This window comes from Staurois parvus, unplaced genomic scaffold (assembly GCF_062004578.1).
Source record: "Staurois parvus isolate SC_StPar_1 unplaced genomic scaffold, SC_StPar_1.0 ptg000546l, whole genome shotgun sequence".
NCBI lineage: Eukaryota > Metazoa > Chordata > Amphibia > Anura > Ranidae > Staurois > Staurois parvus.
Window position 1 is genome coordinate 3949698 of NW_028318342.1, and position 21449 is coordinate 3971146.

General features: G+C 39.7%; 1 protein-coding gene across 1 annotated transcript in view; it reads left to right on the forward strand.

The window, feature by feature from the left end:
- CRIM1 (cysteine rich transmembrane BMP regulator 1) overlaps nucleotides 1-21449 on the forward strand; it is a 1025033-nt gene that overhangs the window by 440068 nt on the left and 563516 nt on the right. Inside the window, exon 4 of the mRNA XM_089690902.1 lies at nucleotides 14341-14461. Coding sequence (XP_089547028.1) covers nucleotides 14341-14461 — 121 coding nt within the window. The remainder of the gene's footprint in view (nucleotides 1-14340; nucleotides 14462-21449) is intronic.

Sequence of the window (21449 nt, forward strand, 5' to 3'; positions counted from 1 at the left end):
GCTCCTCTTAAGATGGCAGTGTGCTCTCTCTGTGGGAATGATAGCTCCACATAGGAGCCCCAGAAAACAGATGCCAGAGATAGTGTAGTACTTCCCATAAACTTTTTATTTGTATAAAATGCATAACAGGGCAGTGTGCATAATCAGTTTCATAAGTGAATAGAAAAAGCAGCAATACTGACCCCAATAAAAATGGGCCATTTTTATTGGGGTCAGTATTGCTGCTTTTTCTATTCACTTATGAAACTGATTATGCACACTGCCCTGTTATGCGTTTTATACAAATAAAAAGTTTATGGGAAGTACTACACTATCTCTGGCATCTGTTTTCTGGGGCTCCTATGTGGGGCTATCATTCCCACAGAGAGAGCACACTGCCATCTTAAGAGGAGCTTTTGTGTGGAGCACCTGGCTGACCTTAGGGGGAACCTCTGGACCTGACCCAAGAGTCTGTGATGACCCATCATGAGGAAAATGCCTGCTGCCTAACCTTGGATGTTCCTATCACCTGGGATGTTTGATTGTACATGCGCATACCCATGCGTTTTCTGGTGAGTGCGCATTTCTGTTATTTGAAGGAGTAAAAGGCCGTGGAAGTTCGCATTTCTCCAGTGATACATTGTGGATGCTTTATTGACTCTACTATTGTTTATCACTTATATACTTTTTTAAGCGCTGCACTTTGATGTTTTAAGGACACAAGTAGAGACCGAGCAGAGTAACTTTATTCTCTGAAAACCCTTCCAGGGGTATGCCTTCCATGATAAGCAAATCAGGGTCTTTATAAACAGTACAGTGCCATGGACAGGTAAGAAAGGGTTGCCCTGTATCTTTGACAGATACTGTTTAAAATGGGGCAATGTGTGGAATGTATTCACTTCCCGTAAATTTTACTTTGTGTACATCTCTTAAAATCTGTGCTAAAATTCAACCATTCAGAGTTCTGTTTCTGGTGGATGACCAGGTGTTGCAGTGCACCACTGGTTGCACACTTTTTTTGTTTACAAAAATTTTATTGAGTACTTTTCATAGAGAAAACAGGCCAGTATATAAAAAATAAAGTCGTGATACTTGTGAGCTATTTGTATTTGTATTTGTGTACAAAATTATGATTTTTTAATTTTACTCTTAAATAAACTGCTATATATTAAATAATATAAAATATATAAGTGAAGAATTAAATTAGTGGATTGCCTACACCATACACATACTCATAAAAATGTGTTACTATAATAAAAAAAAAAAAATATTGTGCCGCACTCCACTAAAAATAGTGAAAAAACTCAGTTATGTGTAATTATAGCAACTTAATAATAGATAGTGTATATATGATTCCACACTATTACCAATGCACTGCTACTATATTCTCACAACCCCTCCGTGATTAGCTGTGATTACTTTCAGTAATAAAAATATATAAATTATATATAAAAAAAAATATATATATATATATATATATATATATATATATATTTATATAAATAAATCCACACAAAAAAAGGTCAATGCAAAAAAAATCCATGCAAAAAACTTCTCATGTGCTCCTTCGCTTGTATGCGATCACCTGATTTTTGTGACCAAACTGTTAAGTGTGGTCAGAAACAACTTGTGTCCCTTTAACTGGACTTAGAGATGAGTGGATACATATATCCCTGTCCCAGATGGATGGATGGATAGATGGAGTATTTTTCCAGCATATAAAAAATGCTACGCCAAAAATTTAAGTTCTGACTGGTGATAGAATAACAAACAAAATAGACAAAATTCTAAACAAAGTCAACAAACTTAAGAAAAAGAAATACCAGGGTGACTTCAAAAATGTTCACAATCAGAACACTTGTGTATGGAGATTTAAAAATCGCCATAACCCCTATAGGTATGGGGAACAGTAATTCCACTTCCAATTAAATATATGCATTGTGTTGAATTCTTTCCATGTGATGAATTCTTTCCATAATGTTGATAGATTTCATGCGATAGATCACCTGAGACCACAATAGGGAATCCAATCTCCAGTTTAAGGCAATTCACAATGAAGGCAATGAGCGACTGAATTGCCCCATACCAAATGTGCAATGGCCTCTCGCATTGAGGGAGAACATTGGGGATAGCAGTGAACAGAAGACAAATAGGTACCATAAGGTCAAATTGCAAGTCAACTATATGTGCCAAATTGCAAGCAGCTTTTCTGAAAATGGTACTTATCCTAGAACAGCTCCAAAAAATATGGGTAAGGGTACCATGCTCCTGACAACCTCTAAAGCAAGAATCTGAGATGGAAGGATATATTTTGTGTAATTTAACTAGAGTCATTTACCATCTAGTTTGAAGTTTCAAAGCCATTTCTCTATTGGCTAATGAGCATGTACATTTATGTACATTTGTCAACATATCCTCCCAGTCAGAATTGGATAAATCCAGGTCATCATCCTGCTCCCATTGCACCATAGGAGCAGATTAATTAGTTGAATATGAGCTGCTAAGATATGCATACAAAAATAAAATATTTGAACAGAAGTGCCTCACTTTGCCCAGAGATCATGCCCTTATCTCTGGGCAAATTGATGCACTTTTGTTCAAATATTGTAAATGGTTGTTCAAGTCATAGAGAGAGAAATGATCTTTAAAAATGTCCAGTGTGCCTTGAAAAAGTATTCATACCCCTTGAAGTTTTCCACATTTTGCCATGTTACAACCAAAAATGTAAATGTATTTTATTGGGATTTTATGTGATAGACCAACACAAAGTGGCAGATAATTGTGTTTCTCTCTCTATCTATCCATTCAGTCGTAGCCAACCCTTGCCGATTGCTTGGACCGTCACTCGAAAATGACTTTTTCCTTGAATTCTCTTAGCAATTATTTTTACAGGGTAGGTTGCCAGGTCTTTCCCCAACCCCTACCATGCAGGAAATCCTGCATGGCCAGGGATGAAACTAGGACAATTTAGACAGGAGTCAATTAACCTACCAGCATGTCTTTGGAGTGTGGGAGGAAACTGGAGTACCCGTAGGAAACCCACACGAACACAGGGAGAACATGGAAACTCCATGCAGGAGGCGTCATGGTTGGGAATCGAACCCATGACCCAATTACTGTAAGACAGAAGTGCTCATAATTGTGTAGTAGAAGGAAAATGATAAATGGTTTTTAACATTTTTTACAAATAAATATCTGGAAAGTGTGTCGTGCATTTGCATTTAGCCCTCCTGAGTCAATACTTTGTAGGACCACCTTTTGCTGCAATTACAACTTTTTGGGTATGTCTCTACCAGCTTTATTTGCAAAATAGCTCAAGGTACATCAATTAACAGCAATTTTCAAGTCTAGCCACAAATTCTAAATTGAATTTAGGTCTGGACTTTTACTGGGCCATTCTAACACATGAATATGCTTTGATCTAAACTATTCCATTGTAGCTCTGGCTATATGTTTAGGATCGTTGTCCTGCTGGAAGTTGAACCTCTGCCTCAGTCTCAAGTCTTTTGCATACTCTAACAGGTTTTCTTCTAAGATTGCCCTGTATTTGGTTCCAGCCATCTTCCCATCAACTCTGACCAGCTTCCCTGTCCCTGAAGGAAAGCATCCCCACAACATGATGCTGCCATCACGTTTCACAGTGGGGATGGTTTGTTCAGGGTGATGTGCAATGTTAGTTTTCCACTACACATAGTGTTTTGCTTTTAGGCCAAAAAGTTCAACTTCGATCTCATCTGACCAGAGCATCTTCTTCCACATGTATGTTGTGCCCCCCATGTGGCTTCTCGCAAACTGCAAACGGGCCTTCTTTTGGCTTTTTTTCAACAATGGCTTTCTTCTTGCCACTCTTCCATAAAGGTCAGATTTGTGGAGTGCACGACTAATACTTGTCCTGTGGGCAGATTGTCCCACCTGAGCTGTGGATCTCTTCAGTTCCTCCAGAGTTACTATGGGCCTTTTGGCTGCTTCTGTGATTAATGGTCTTCTTGCCCTGTCTGTCAGTTTTGGTGGATGTCCATATATTGGTAGGTTTGCAGTTGTGCCGTATTCTCACCATTTCCGGATTAAGAATTGAACAGTGCTTGATATGTTAGGATATTTTTTATACCCTAACCCTGCTTTAAACTTCTCCACAACTTTATCCCTGACCTGTCTGGTGTGTTCCTTGGCCTTCATGATGCTGTTTGTTCACTAATGTTCTCTAACAAACGTCTGAGGGTTTCACAGAACAGCTGTATTTATACTGAGATTAAATTACACACAAGTGGACTCTATTTACTAATTAGGTGACTTCTGAAGGCAATTGGTTCCACTAGATTTTATTTAGGGGTATCAGACTAAAGGGGTACAAATACAAATGCACACCACACTTTTCAGATATTTATTTGTAAAACATTTTGAAAACCATTTGCCTTCCACTTCACAATTATGTGCAATTGTGTTGGTCTATCACATAAAATCCCATTAAAATACATTTATGTTTTTGGTTGTAAAATGACAAAATGTGTAAAACGCTTTAGTTAACCCTTCTTCCTCTGACCTCTGACATCAACAAGGCATTTTTATCCACACAACTGCCGCTCACTGGATATTTTCACTTTCAGTAGTGTAAGGTCCATATTAGGTTTGGGGAGACGGGTTAGCCAAAACCATCTCAGGAGGGAAGGTATTCCCTTGCAAAATAAAATTAAACATCTTAATGAGTTTGGGAAATAAAATAGGTGACCTCTAACCTCTGACATCAACAGGGCATTTTTATCCATGCAACTGTCACTCACTGGATATTTTCACTTTGAGTAGTGTAAGGTCCATATTAGGTTTGGGGAGAAGGGTTAGCCAAAACCATCTCGGGAGGGAAGGTATTGCCTTACAAAATAAAATTAACATCTTAGTGAGTTTGGGAATTAAAATAGGTGCACATTTTTTATAATAGGACAAGGGGAATCCATCTGGGCCATGGGCCTTTCTAAACTTTCAAAGATTTATCAACTTCAACTATTACCTCTATCATGTACGGGGCCTTCAGGTCCTAAACCTGCTTGTCAGAATGTTTTGGGAAAGAGAAATTATTGAGCCAGGGGAGGTTTGTATAGAGTCTGTAGTTGGAGATGAAAGAAGTTGTTTTTAGTAATTCAAAAATATCTCCAAAACTTCCTAAGGATGTGCAACCAACTGCTTATTAGCATTTTGCAATTTATATAAGTCGGGTGGAATAATAGTATAATTTAACTTCCTGGCAAACATGGCCAATGCTTAGTTACAATGCAATAGGAAGAATGGTCAGCCGCACATCCGAGGATAGATGAATATAGTGTGTGTTTATTGATTCATAGGACACACAAAACACCAGGACCGGAATATAGGACCTGTTAACGCGTTTCACAAAATCTCGTTGTTATGATTAAGCACGAGATTGTGTGAAACAGGTCCTATATTCTGAACAACATCTATACCTCCTACTATCAGTGACCTGGAATCTAATCCGGAATCCCAAGGTATCCCTTGTGTAAATGCTGACCTGACTGAAAATGTGGATATAACAAAGAAACTTGGAATCATCAACTTGTTCAATCATAAACTTTCTGAACCAGAATTAACCATCCTCTCCAAAGGCCTTACATTCTGCCCAACCACAAAATTGGATAATTTACAATTATTGTCAGATATGGAGGATTTCTTCAGGAGACTAAGGCTCAAAGAATATTTCCACAATAATGAAAGGAATCCTAGGACAATGGAGTGCTACACAAAGAAAAAGAACAGCTGGTTCACACCTCCACAAGGACGCAACCCCAAACTGGACACCTATATTGATAGCTTCAGATTGCAAGCTACATCCCTGATATCCACCCAGCAAAAGAAAATTCTGTACAATCTTTCACCACTAGAGCGAAGGGCTATACATGATTTGCGCAATAATCAGGCCATCGCCATCAAACCAGCGGATAAAGGGGAGCAGTTGTTGTGATGGATACAAACAAATACATATAATAAGGCCATAGGCAGCTGGACAATGCCATCTACTATAAAAAACTGGATTATGATCCGACCCAGGACTTTACAAAGCAATTAAAAGGTCTCATTAAAACACTTCCAGCCCACCACAAGCCAGGAAATCCAGGCAGACCCATCATAACAGGTATGAATACACTCACTGAACAAATCTCAGGCTTTGTAGAAAATTTTTTAAAACCGTTAGTCATGAATACTGCTAGTTTCCTGCAAGACACAACTGACTTTATGAACATCAACAACATACAGCAATTACCATCTAATACACTTCTAGTGACTATGGATGTAGTATCCCTGTATAGTAATATGCCTCACAAGGATGGATTAGCTGCATGTCACAGATCCTTATCCTCACCAAACCACAAATACACTACTGAGGATGTTACACAGCTCATTGAATTCATACTTACACACAACTACTTTGCTTTCAATAAAGACATCTATCTTCAATGTATGGGTACTGCGATGGGAAGTAAAATGGCACCCCAATATGCCAATTTATTTATGGCTGACCTGGAGGAAAAATTCCTGAACAGCATGGAACAAAAACCATACAGATACTATCGCTATATTGATGATATTTTCATCCTATGGACAGAAGGTGAAGAAAACCTAAAACAATTTTACTCATTGATCAACAGTTTTCATCCATCAATCAAACTAAAAATGGAATACTCAAACACACGTCAACTTCCTAAACACCACAGTATACATCAGGGATAATACGCTTCACACCTCAATATACAGGAAACCCACTGACAGATGCAACTACCTCCACAGTTCCAGCTTCCACCCCCAACACACAAAACGTGCCATCGTACACAGTCAGGCCATTAGATACCACCGAATATGTTCTGACCCAAGAGACAGAGATAAACATCTTGGGACACTAGCAGACGCCTTCCATAAGAAAGGTTACAAGGACAAAACTATCAACACCGGCATAAACACAGCCTTGAGAACACAAAGAGAAAATCTACTTCAGTACAAAGAGAAAAATACAAACAACCGTGTACCTCTAGTAACCACATACAACCCAGCACTAGAAGGGATAAGAAAATAATCAAAGATTTACAACCCATCATAACAGTTGATGGAACTCTGAAAGAAATATTCCAACAACCCCCAATACTGGCTTTCAGACAACCCCCCAACCTCAGAAATGAACTAATCAGTAGGAAACTTCCTTCTGATCAAGAAATAATGTCACAAATAATTGTCACAAATAATGGAAGCACAGCCTGCAATGGAAAACGCTGCAAAATATGCAACCAAATCAATCCATCATAAAGTGTCAGACACTCAAAAGGGATCTTCAGTATTTCCGGATCATACAGCTGCACCTCCAGTAATGTTGTGTACCTTATCCAGTGCAGAAAATGCAGCAAAGGATCTTATGTTGGCGAAACAGGACAGCAGTTGCAAACAAGGATGAATTTGCACAGACATACCATCAAGGAACATAAAGAAGATGACCTCTGCACACCTGTAGGACACCATTTCGCACAACCAGGCCACACAATGGGAGACCTCAATATTTTAGTTCTTAAAGGAAATTTCAAATCCATTCAGGAAAGAAAAACTTTTGAACTAAGAATGATAATTCTATTTGACACAAGAGATAACGGCCTGAATTTGGACATGGGATTCCTCACTTATTATCCGACAGTTTTATAACTATTAGCTCAAGCTTAACTCCCTCTGTGTGAGTGTAGTATCCCCCCCCCCTCGCTTTTGCTGTATCATATCTCTAACCTCTTTTTTTTCTCATCCCTTCTAATGTTCTGCTGAAACTTTGTGATTTGTATAGTACTGCTTGGACTGTGAAGAAGGGGACATACCCCAAAAGCTTGTCCTCAAAATTGTATGTTAGTTCAAATAAAAAAAGTATCACGGACAGTACTCAATTATAATGGTGAAAACCTTTTTTTTCTTTTCTGAGGGGTATTGAGACCCTGGGCATTATGAGAAATATAGATACCCATGAACAACACCAAAATAATAAAGGCGTAAAGAACTTCAAGGGATACATTAAAGGAATAAAAAGTATACTTAAAGGTATACTTGCCAGTCCAAACTAACAAGAGGCTCTGCCAATACAAGACATTATCAACAAATGATTGTGAACATTAAAAGTTATATCAAGCCAAAAGAAAAAACTTTTAACACAAAATAAACAAAACAAAAATCTGTAAGGAGCACAGCTGATTCAAACATTAATTCCATGCAAATCAGATCCAAGTGGCCACCAGATAAGGGGTCCTTGAACACCGGCTCATATTGCTATGATCTTGAGCAGAGGGGGTTGTTAACCTCCTTGGCGGTATGATTATTTCAGATTTTTGGTGCTGAAAGCGGTACCATTATTTTGCATCGAAATATGTAGTTTTTTTATTGTAGGCTGTAATATTTAGGAATAACTCACTGAAATCTGTCCGAACAAGAGTCTATTAAACATCCCGGGTATGATAAAATTTGAAACACAAAATCATAAATTATAATTTAATAAATAATCATAAAAAATAATAATATAATAATAATACATTTAATTCAATAATATAGTCAAACCAAAAACACTGAAATTTGAAATATAGCGCCATAATAAGTTCGCACATCGCTGAGCAAAGTCGCAAAATCGTTTTCAGTGTCTGATGACGAATTTCCCCAGGAATCATTATCACTCAATTCTGCAAGTGGTTCTGATTTACTATCGCTGTTCTCTAGCTGATCTAAACCGCTTTTGACCTAAAGGGACACTTTTTGGACGCCATGGACGTTTCTCAGTTTCCAGGCAGAAAGAACAGACAAAATGCAGGCGGGGCGCAGGACAAAGCACTCGGGACAAAATGTATGTGAAATTGGTTGAGACAGCAATGTTTTACTATGTAAAATGTAAAAAAAAAAAAATGACATTATTTAAAATTTTTAAATTTCCCGCTGCCGGCGGCGCCCGTACGTCCCGACGTCACAGGGACAGGAACACAGAAGCCGGATGTCGGCATCGGCTGGAGGAGATGGCCGGGGACGCTGCAGGGGACACATCGTGGGAGCGCAGGGTAAGGAAAGTGAAGAACAAATGCCGGAGCAGTGCCACATGGTATTCCCGAGTGTAGCTCGGGGTTACCGCTCTTGGTACTGAAATGTTACCCCGAGCTACACTCGGGAATACCGCCAAGGAGGTTAAGCAGGTACAAGGGGACAAAAATCCCTGAGAGAGTAACTAAGATCAATTGTTATGTTTTGCACTTTTTTTAAACTGCAAAATAAAATTAACTGACAGGTATCATAAACCCACACATACAGTGGGGCAAAAAAGTATTTAGCCAGCCACCAATTGTGCAAGTTCTCCCACTTAAAAAGATGAGAGAGGCCTGTAATTGGCATCATAGGTAGACCTCAACTATGAGAGACAAAATGAGAAAAAAATCCAGACAATCACACTGGCTGATTTGGAAACAATTTATTTGCAAATTATGGTGGAAAATAAGTATTTGGTCACCTACAAACAAGCAAGATTTCTGGCTCTCATAGACCTGTACCTTCTTCTTCAAGAGGCTCCTCTGTCCTGCACTCATTACCTGTATCAATGGCACCTGTTTGAACTTGTTATCAGTATAAAAGACACCTGTCCACAACCTCAAACAGTCACACTCCAAACTCCACTATGGTGAAGACCAAAGAGCTGTCGAAGGACACCAGAAACAAAATTGTAGACCTGCACCAGGCTGGGAAGACTGAATCTGCAATAGGCAAGCAGCTTGGTGTGAACAAATCAACTGTGGGAGCAATAATTAGAAAATGGGAGACATACAAGACCACTGATAATCTTCCTCGATCTGGGGCTCCACGCAAGATCTCACCCCTTGGGGTCAAAATCATCACAAGAACGGTGAACAAAAATCCCAGGACCACACAGGGGGACCTAGTGAATGACCTGCAGAGAGCTGGGACCAACGTAACAAAGGCTACCATCAGTAACACACAACGCCGCCAGGGACTCAGATCCTGCAGTGCCAGACGTGTCCCCCTGCTTAAGCCAGTACATGTCCGGGCCCGTCTGAAGTTTGCTAGAGAGCATTTGGATGATCTAGAAGAGGATTGGGAGAATGTCATATGGTCAGATGAAACCAAAATAGAACTGTTTGGTAGAAACACAACTCGTCGTGTTTGGAGGAGAGAGAATGCTGAGTTGCATCCAAAGAACACCATACCTACTGTGAAGCATGGGGGTGGCAACATCATGCTTTGGGGCTGTTTCTCCGCAAAGGGACCAGGACGACTGATCCATGTACAGGACAGAATGAATGGGGCCATGTATCGTGAGATTTTGAGTACAAACCTCCTTCCATCAGCAAGGGCATTGAAGATGAAAAGTGGCTGGGTCTTCCAACATGACAATGATCCCAAGAATACCGCCCGGGCAACAAAGGAGTGGCTTCGTAAGAAGCATTTCAAGGTCCTGGAGTGGCCTAGCCAGTCTCCAGATCTCAACCCCATAGAAAACCTTTGGAGGGAGTTGAAAGGGTGTTGCCTAGCGACAGCCCCAAAACATCACTGCTCTGGAGGAGATCTGCATGGAGGAATGGGCCAACATACCAGCAACAGTGTGTGCCAACCTTGTGAAGACTTACAGGAAACGTTTGACCTCTGTCATTGCCAACAAAGGATATATAACAAAGTATTGAGATGAACTTTTGATATTGACCAAATACTTATTTTCCACCATAATTTGCAAATAAATTGTTTCCAAATCAGCCAATGTGATTGTCTGGATTTGTTTTCTCATTTTGTCTCTCATAGTTGAGGTCTACCTATGATGCCAATTACAGGCCTCTCTCATCTTTTTAAGTGGGAGAAATTTCACAATTGGTGGCTGACTAAATACTTTTTTGCCCCACTGTAGGCAATTACAAAAGTCACATCAAAGGCCATATAGAACAACTTGAAGAAAGTGATATAAGAGTTCTTATCATCATAATAGAGCTAGTTCCAAAAAATCATCCATGTTCCAATTTCGTGGATGGATTACAACCTTAATTCAGCTATCTTTGTCTATGGCTTAGAAACACACCACTTCTTCTATGCCCCTTAAGATTACTCTCCTCTGTCTCTTCACACTCCTTTGGCCTCAAAGAGACTTACAAAAATTAACAAAACATTCCCTGTTCATGAATAGATAGAATTTACTGTCTATATTGACTGAGTTACCCCTGAAAGAATATTCACACTCCAGAAGTCTTTTTGGAACTCTATCCAGTGGGAAAAGAGTTTGCACAAAAAAAAATGGCTGTTACTATGGTTGTTCCTCCTGACTGTCCCAAACTAACATCTCACTGTACAAATTGAAAATGTTCCATCTTTTAAAGATTCTGCTAACAGTACATTTGATATGCGCTTAGAAGCTCTCTTTAACTTGGCAGGCCCAGCCCTGCAGCCAGCTCTCACTGCTATTTCTGAATATCAAACTGCAGCTAGCTGGACTAGGACAAAGAATAAGCAACCTGATCCTGCATTTCAGGATCTTGCTTTGCACAGTAATTACAACTGTCTGCTACTCTTCTTTTCTATGTGGATGTCCCGTAACATGTCACATGACAATTATCCAGAATGGCTCTTAACTCCATTCATATGCACATAATTTTATTGCTAAAGCCATGATCAATGAAAGCTGCCTTTAAAAGGTGTCACAGCTTCCAGATCTGGTACCAATAGAAGCCAATCCCAGCAGTTCCTGCTCGGCACACACAGCTTCATATAAAATCAGGTCTAAGCCCTTGACTTTTAGTCCTCATGCACATTGGACGTTTTCACAGCTGCTGTTTTTTTGCTTTTGGCATTTTTTTGTACAGCCAGTAAACTCCCCAGTATGTTATCCTATGTGTCCATGCACACATAGACTGTCATCAGCGTTTTTTGGCAGGGGCGTTTTTTGGCTGGAATAAAACGCCAGAATTAATGGATTTCTAGAGGAGTTTTTGTTTAGCTGTAAAATGCTCTAATGCTGCTAAAACGCGGCAAAGTGGCGTTTTTGGACTTTTTTGGAGCAAAAAAAAATTGGGGGGTAAAAAAAAATGCTAGCAAACGTGAAAAAACGCTAATGCAAAAAAGCTGAAAAACTCACATTTTTAACGTGACTTTACGCAGCTAACATTACCAGCGTTATTGACACTCCCAGTGTGCATGGAGCCTTCCTGAATGAAAAAACTGAGTGAGCACAGTGTTAGGATCTGAGGTGGTCAGGTGGAAGGGCTGAGCCCTTATATTAATGCATAAAAACTTCCCTTGCAAGATTAAAGGAGATGCACAGCCAAAGCTCTTTTGGCTGTACATCTGTGGATCACAGAAGTGCAGTTCATTTTGCACTCTTATTACTTGTTTTCAGCTGACAGCAGGCTGAAGCCTGCTGTCGGCTGACGTCACTCAACTGGTCCAGGCTGGGGAAAGATTCCGACTTAAAGTCGGGTTACACCCCAGAGTCTTGAGCAGGACCTGGCTCAGCCTCTCAGCGATCTGCTAAGAGCCTGAGCCAGCCGCTCCCGACCCCTCCACAGCCCATTGCTCCAGTGAGCGTGGGGGAGTGGGGGGGGGGGCAATTTTAACCTTATTGTTGCAAAACATACTGATGACATTGGTTACAGAAGGATTTCTAAACTTCTGAATGTTCCAGTGAGCACAGTTGGGGCCATAGTCCGAAAGTGAACATCATTTCACCATAAACTGGCCACAACCAGGTGCTCCTAACAAGATTTCTTACTGAGGCAAGAAATGAATTATCAGAAGAGTTGTCCAAGAGCCAAGGACCACTTGTGGAGAGCTTCAGAAAGACCTGGAATTAGTAGGTACAATTGTTTCAAAGAAAACAATAAGTAATGCACTCAACCACCCTAGCCTGTATGCATGCTGAATCTCGTTGATAGTTTGCTGCACAATATTTAGACAAGCCGTTTTTCAGCATACGATACTGGCAAACTTCATATCATTGAAGGAAGGAAGAATGGAAAAATGTACCAAGACATTCTTGATAAAAATTTGCTGCCATCTACCAGGATGATAAAGATGAAATGAGGGTTTACATTTCAGCAAGACAATGATCCCAAACACAAAGCCAAGGAAACTCAATTGGTTTCAAAGAAAGAAAATAAAGCTGCTAGAATGACACAGCCAATCACCTGACTTGAATCCAATAGAAAATATATGGAAAGAACTGAAGATCAGAGTTCATAGAAGAGGCTCAGGGAACCAGATTTAAAGATTGTGTGGAAGAATGGGCCAAAATCACACCTGAGCAATGCATGCAACTAGTTTCTCCATATAGGAGGCATCTTGAAGCTGTCATTACCAACAAATAAATTTCAGTTAGCGTGTTCAATACTTTTTCCCTGTGTCATTACATTCAATTACACATAACTTTATTTTTGAACTTATTTGTTTTGGTTTCTTTGTATGTATGTATTCGATGGGTTGTTACCGACATGTGGTGAAAATTGTCAATAGAAGATTTAGAAATATATTTTCCTAGAAAAACGGTGACGTGTTCAATACTTATTTTACCCTCTGTATATATGACCTATGTTGTTTATTTATTTGTGTTGAAGGTGCATGAGTTTAGTAAGGTGCCATTGGGGTGCCATTTGGAAAGAATATTAGCACAAAGCATTGGTGTAAAGTCTTTGAAGAACAAATATTGAAAGCCTGATAATTGCTTGCTTTTCAGTATCTAAATTTAGTTTAGTTGTATTAATTTGCACTTGCAAAGTTGATCAAACAAAAACAGATATATTGCACAGAGTTAGGGTTTGTTTATACTTGAGGTTGGGGGGGAGGGTGATGGCAAAAAATGTGTGATTGAGCCCTGTTTTTTTGTACCCACCAAGTGCCGCCGCCTCCCCCCTCCCCCTTAAGCTGCAATACACAGTGGGCAAGAATGTTTACAAACTTCTCCCAACTTGCAAACGGCATGAGGCAAGCTAGCCGAACGCTACACATTCAAGTAACATGGGAAAGCCTTGCAGGCACTCCGCCACCACATGCATTGCATGCGGTTGCGGCATGATTGTCGGCAAAAATAGGGTTAAAACAGGCAAGGAAGAAGCATCACACTGCTTCCTCATCACCTGTCAGTAGCCTCTGGAGCATGATCTGATTGTGGATCGGGTTTCAGAGGCAAGGGACATTTAGACTCCCTAAGAGAGTTGCATCAACCTGTTTTAATCTCTGTTATATTTCAGTTAAACCCAATGGTCATTTTTTTCAACTGTGTAACATTTGGCACATAAAGCAAGTCTCTCTATTCAGTCTTGTACTGCCTGCTGTATGCTTCACATCATAACATTAATTTTTTTTTTAAAGTTTTTAGCGTTGATTGCGGTACTGTGGAGTGCCCTCCAGTTCAACAAGTTGTGTGCCCGCCAGACAGCTATGAAACACAAGTCCGTCTGACGGCTGATGGATGCTGCACATTACCAACAAGGTTTGTTAACATTAAACTATTGGTTGCCTATTCAGGTCCACCATGATGCATATATGTATACATTTCAATGTATATCATGCTACACTACAATACATTTTTACAGCTAAAAACTGAAGTTTCTTGTATGGCCCATTTTGTTTTTGTTTTTTGGTGAATCCATTTGTCTAGCACACCATTAACATACTGTACAAATTATAGTATAAAAACGCAGCCCAAGGTAATGTTATATGAAATTACAATTAAATACAAATACATTTATTAACATGCACAATTTTATTGATGTTGTTACACGTGTTTTCTAGGAGAAAAGTTCCTGCATAATGATCAGTAAGACACTTGTGTATAGATGCGTTTAAATGCTTAAAGACATGTATGTGTACATAATTTGTTTTTATGATCACTCATTTTCCCCTTTGTTTAGACCTAATTCACGTTCTTACAAACGCATGCACATGCTTTTTATACGTGCAAGTGTGTAAAATGCTTATTCTTAGATGCAGATATTTGGATTTTGTGTTACAGATCTGAAAGCAGCTCATGTCTACACACCTGTGTGAATAGCTCAATTGAAGACAATGCAGCCATATTTAGATCTGTAACCAAAAATTAATTGTATATGCTTTATTTCTTAAATGGATGAGTGAATGAAGCCTAATAGTGGTAATGATTACATGGCAAAAACATTTACTCTCATATTGAAACCTTTCAATGTAAGAGTATCAAATTGATAAATCCAAAAAGTCTCATTCTTCAGTATCTAAGAATGAAACTTTTAGATTTATAAAATTGATAGTCTAGAGATTCCTCTAGTTCTGGTATCTGAAGAGTGATCCACAGTAAATTGCTGTTCGGAAGGGTATTTGACATGCAGTGAGGTGGCATTATGTTGCCTTTTTACCACTTGTAACCGTTAAAAACACTTATTGCATGCGGTTACGACACAACCCCATTCAGTTGGTAAGCTGTACTGTCCGCCAATCCTGGCAGTGGGGATACATTTTGCAAAGCATCACAGCTGCAGCATATGTACACTCCTGTCTATTGCCTTTATAGCTTAAGGGGTAGCAGACGAAAGAGGTAACCTCCTATCCCTGTAGTTGACCCTGCCATCTTATGTGTTAACAAGACTCTCATGGCTCCTGTAGAGAATAATCCTATGTTCAATGACCCAATGTACAAGAGGTTAAAGGCCCTTTTTAAGGCCCTCTTCTTTCACCATGCAATCTGATGTTTTTTCTATGCTAGTCTGCCAGACCATTGCTGTCTGAACTAGACACATGACCCGAAGTCTTAGTTCCATCCTAACAAATGCTTCTGTCCACAGACATTTAGCTCTCTTACCAGGGGCCTTACACTACTTTGTCAAAGGATTGGTAAATAAACTTTGTCAGGTCTCCAAGATGACTTTGCTATTCATCTACATGTGCAGGATCCTTGGGCTTAAATGCTAATTAGAAGAACTCCTATGTAAGAAATTCCTTGAATGGCTACACTTTGAGGGTGGATGCTCTGTTTCTCCTTCTTTAGAGTATATCAAGGAGATCACAGGGGGTGAGGGTAGTCTTCTTCCCCAGAAAAAAAGGCCTTGGCATTCTATCAGTAGGTCCTCTACAGGGTAGGTTAAAAACGCTTCTTTTCACCGTTCATTTAACCTTCCAGTTTCAAATTTAAGTCAGGAACATTTTTTCGTAAAAAGACAAAGCCCTCCAAACCAGCCATTGTTTGGTTCTAAGCCCACTTCCAAGTGATGGAGCACCCCCACGTCAGCGCTGAAGATGTTTGTCACCCTGCTTGATTTTCTGGTCCCAGGAAATCTCAGATGTCTGTGTCCACAGTGTAGTGTCCAGAGCTGCAAATTGAAGTTTTGGACTTTGTGTCTTCCCTGCTTCACAATTTCTTACCTGCCCCTCTTCCCACAAAGGCAGACAGCTCCTCTTCAGCAGCTCCTGTTTAAAGGGGTCGTCACTCCTGCTGCAAAAGTGGAACACTTTGAAGGTTTTAACTCAAATCTCTTTATCGTACCCGAACCAAATGGTGGAGTCTCACCCATTCTAGATCTAAAGACACTCAACTTGTTCCTAAGGGTTCAGAAGTTCTTTATTGAAATTGCCTCCCTTCTTCCAGGAGTATTTCTGGTTTCAGTAGATATCCAGGATACTTACTTGCACACTTTCATTATTCCTCCCTGTCATCGCTATATGTACTTTACGTTGGACAGTCAACATTTTCACTTGTTGCCCTTCCATGTTCATGGTCCCCAGAGTTTTCATCACAATACTTGCCTCAGTCTTGACTCTGCTCTGTGCTCAAAGGATTCGTGTTGTGTGATATGTGAACAATCCCCTGCTGAAAGACCAGCCCCCCTATCACAGTCGGACAATATCAAGTGGACACTGCAGACTCTGCAGTTCTTTACATTGGATCTTCAATTTGCACAAGTTATCAGAGTACCTGGGCCTGATATTATTCACACTATCCAGGATTTTCTTGTCCTGGGAAAATTCCCTCATACTTTAATGCCCAGACCTTCAAGGCCAAACAGAAATTCATACTTCCATTAGATGCTTCATGATTGCTTGAGCCTAATGGTTGTCTCCTTTGAGGCTGTCCTGCACATCCAATTTCACAGAACATTGGGTGATTCGGTTGTCCCTTCAATACTTGACCCTGTAGTTGAGAAGGCACCTGCGACAATCTTGTTTAACAGTGCCATGGCTGGGCCTACATCAACCATCAAGGAGGCACAAGAAGTTGTGCTGTTCAACAGGAACCAGACTTGGGCAGAACTGCACATTCTGGGTACGCCCACCATGAACATCCAAAACCAGTGTTTGGAACCCAGAGAATGGGCTGGAGATATTTCAAGCTGTTTGCCACACATGCTGACATCAGAGGTGGATCTTCTGGTGTCTAAATTTTTGCTGGGAATCATATGTATGTTGGTGCTATAAGACCTACTTACATCTTGGATGTTTTAACTTGCAGTGAGTTTTATTTCCATAGGTGGAGGGCATAGTGTTGAGTGACATGATTGGGAACATACTGAAGAATGGAGAAACATATACTCACTTTATTACATTTTATTACATCATATTGAATTTCTGTAACTATCACAATTACAAATACGGAGCTCCATTCACTAAAGATCTCATGGGGTATTTAGGTGTCCAGACACATTTTCCCTATATATCGCATTAGATCCTGAAATTGTCAATTCACTATGCCGTTATGCAGTATTTACCACAAAACGCTTAAGAAAGGATTAAAGTCAATTCAGAAAAGGAAATAATTAGTGGTCCAGGCATGCAGAATTTAAGGAATGTTAAAATATTATGGCCAATTTTGAGTAGTCTTTTTGGATCAGTTCTCTCAACAGTAATCCATAGAAACCTAAATATGCAAATCATTTTGGTTAATTTACTTAAAGTATAACTAAAGTATTCTCCCTCTCTACTTGTCCTGTTTACCATTACTAAACCAAGTAACTTTTTATGAAAATGCCCACAGTCCTTCAGTCAGTTTTGTACTTCTAGTTTGTATATTTTTCCTTTAATTAATTTTTTTATTCATTTTTTCTAATGTGCATTGGCCCCTTTTAAGACAAATAGGAAATACAAACTGTTTTAATGTAACAATTGTAGTACAGCAACAAATATAAACTTATGGTGCTACTTAGTGTGTAGATTCTAATTCTATAGGAAATGTCGTTTGAACATTGCCTTTATCAAACTGCATGTTTTAGCTCTTTCCATAGATGTTCAGTGGATTCAGATTTGGGCTCATATAGGACCATTTCAGAATGATCTGTGCATTGTTCTTAGCCATTCTTAGATGCCTTCAGCTGTGTGGCTGATTATCCTTTTAAAGGACCCTTTAGCCTTCATATAATTTTGAGATATCATTGTGCCCTGCACAAATTTAAATCAACCTGTGCCAGATGCAGCAAAGCAGCCTCAAATCATAACCAGGGTTCCTCACTGTTTCACAGTGATGTTCTTTTATTCAAGTTTTGTTTGTCAACATATAGCTAAAGTGACTTGCCAAAATCTCCAGTTTTGCCTCATCTGTCCAAAGGACAATCTCCAAGAAGCATTGTAATTTGTGAAGTCAAGTCTGGCATTATTTTTTTCTTTCAACATTCCTCCTAAGCCTTATTTCTTTGAGCCCACTGTCGCTTAAAAAGTTTGTTTAGACACTGATATACCTTGACCTTAGAGTTCATCTTGAATCTCTTTGGAAATTGCCATGCTTTTTTGCCTACCATTCCTTCTGCGACCATGTCCTGGGAGGCTGGTTACACTCCCTTGGGCCTTAAAGCAATTCTAAAGGTTCACATTTTTTTTTGTTAAATAACAAACATGTCTGTACTTACCTACTGTGTGCAGTGGTGTTTCACAGAGCAGCCTGGATCCTACTCTTCTTGGGTCCCCCACTGGCTCTCCTGGCTGCTCCTGCAGCTTGCTATGGGGGCACCCACTGCTCCATGTGTCCATTTGTACATGGAGCCGTGGTGTGGCCCAGCCCCCTCTCTCTCCTCATTGGCTGACTGGCTAATTGACAGCAGCTGGAGCCAATTGTTCCCACTTGCTGTCTCAGCCAATGAGGAGGCAGAGACCTGGGTCAGCCGAGACTGTTATTCAAATTGCTAGATCGCAATAAGGCTCAGGTAAGTATTGAGGGGGCTGGGGGAGCTGCTGCACACAGAAGGGTTTTTACCTTCATGCATAGAATGCATGAAGGTAAAAAATCTTCAGCCTTTACAACCACTTTAAGGCTCCACACGCACTGGCTGAAAAAAATCTGCTTTTATAGGAGTTTAGCTTTTTGCTTGTAGAAGCAGCTCAATGCTATCCTATATGTCCCTATACATTAGGACATTTAGAGGCGTATTTTAAGCTCAGTGTTTAGAGGCAGAAAAAAATCCTTCTTGTTTGCATTTTTTAATGGAGTTTTCTGGAAGAAAAAAAAACACTAAACACTACTAAACACGCCTAAGCATTGTACAAAAATGCTGTATATGAGCATTTTTTTCTGCCCAGTGTGCATGGAACCTTAATTACATAATAACATTTGTAATTGTAGTCAAATGAACATCAAGCTGTTAAGAGACCTTTGACATGTTGGTATTTAATTTTCTTTTTTTTAATCCCCTCTCCTCTCTCTTCTGCTTTTTCTGGTCCATGTTCAGTGTGGAACACATGATGATACCAAACAGCAGGTGACTACTTTTCAACATTTAACCCATTCACTGACAAGCCCTGTGCTCCGCTTTTAAACTCAAATGGCCATATTTTTTTTTTTTACTCCTACTATAATTGCACAAATGTGTATCAAAACAATCTTCTTGCTAAAATCATTGTTATTGGAGACAAACACAACATAACTTAGAAAAGTCCTACCACTGACAGGGAATCTATCTTCACCCGGTCTTCATCTGGGTTCACTGGCTGCAGCCGCTTGATTTGCTGAGCCACGATTACGTCTAACGTCACTCAGCCGGTCCACACTCTGAAGAGATCCCAACTTCATTGTTGGGATGTACCCATGTGCCTGATTGGCAGATGGCTCAGCTTCTCAGTGTGCCGCTGAGAGCCTGAGCCAGTCGTTCCCACCCCCTCCACAGCCCGGCGCTCCAGTGAGCTCAGGAGGGGCAGAGCAGAGAAAGAGTGACTAACAGTCACTGTCTCTAAGCTGACTGGAGACCAAGAACTGTTTGATCGCTCAGTTCTAGGGGTAGAGGTGGCAGGAGACAGATGCAGCATCAAATTGATGCTGCATCCACCTAGGTGAGTATGTTTGTTTTTTTTGGGAGGGAGATTTCGTATCCCACACTTTTAATGACAGAGCAAGAGGCAATATTAGATATTTAACAGTCAAAGGATGAGAACTAGTATGAGGGCAAATGATTTGGATACATTGATGCTGCTGTTTGGTATGCCATTTTGGCTTTACAAGTTTTGAAAAAAAATCTGCTTTATGCAGCCTAGGCAAAACATGAGTAACAGAAACAGTCAAGGAACAAACCAGAAATAATACATTGGCATTATGTTTTCTGTTTAAGTGTGAAAGGAAACTGTCTGTAACCCACATGTAATCCAAAATAATCAAGTTGGGAGATTTCACAAAGTATTAATCATCTCTGTGACAGATTTATAACCAGGCTGTTAATAGCCTAATTTTATAACATGCTGAAACAGAAGCTCTGGGGAGAGTTTAAGATATGGCTGCTCAGTAAATCTTCAGCCCGATAAGAAGAAAAGGGAAAAAAAAAGATTCTGTAGGGAGGAAAGGGAGGACAGAGAAGAAATACACATAATCTGTGGCAATTAAAGCACATCCCCATTTAGTAATGTATATTGGATTTGCCATAAAGGAGGACATGTAATTTCATGTCTAGATATTTTTTTATGGTGCTTTCATAGTTCAATAGTTATGTTTAATAACTTTTCAAATTTAACCTAACAACATAAAATGTACAGTAAAATATAGCTTAGATACAGGTTTCTTACGGCAGAGGCGAACAAGTGATGATGTGGTCTAATAGACAATATATAAGAGATATAACAGTGTCTTTGCAACGTAGTACTGCTGATAATAAGGGAACCATGGAACACTACATCATGGAGCATAAGCCAATGGCAGCACAGTGCTTTGCTACTTAAAAATTGTGCCTGCGTGCCTATATTATCTTACATATTCACAGCCAATCTATGTTTCATTTGCTCTATGCTTGTGATACTGTGATAACTTTACCAGAAATGACATGGACATAAGGAAGTATTTTTTTTAGATGCACAATATGGGTCAGATATCTATACCTATATATACACTGCTCAAAAAAAATTAAAGGAACACTTTGAAAACACATCAGATCTCAATGGGGAAAAATATCATGCTGGATATCTATACTGATATGGACTGGGTAATGTGTTAGGAACGTAAGGATACCACATCATTTGATGAAAATGAAAATGATCTACCTACAGAG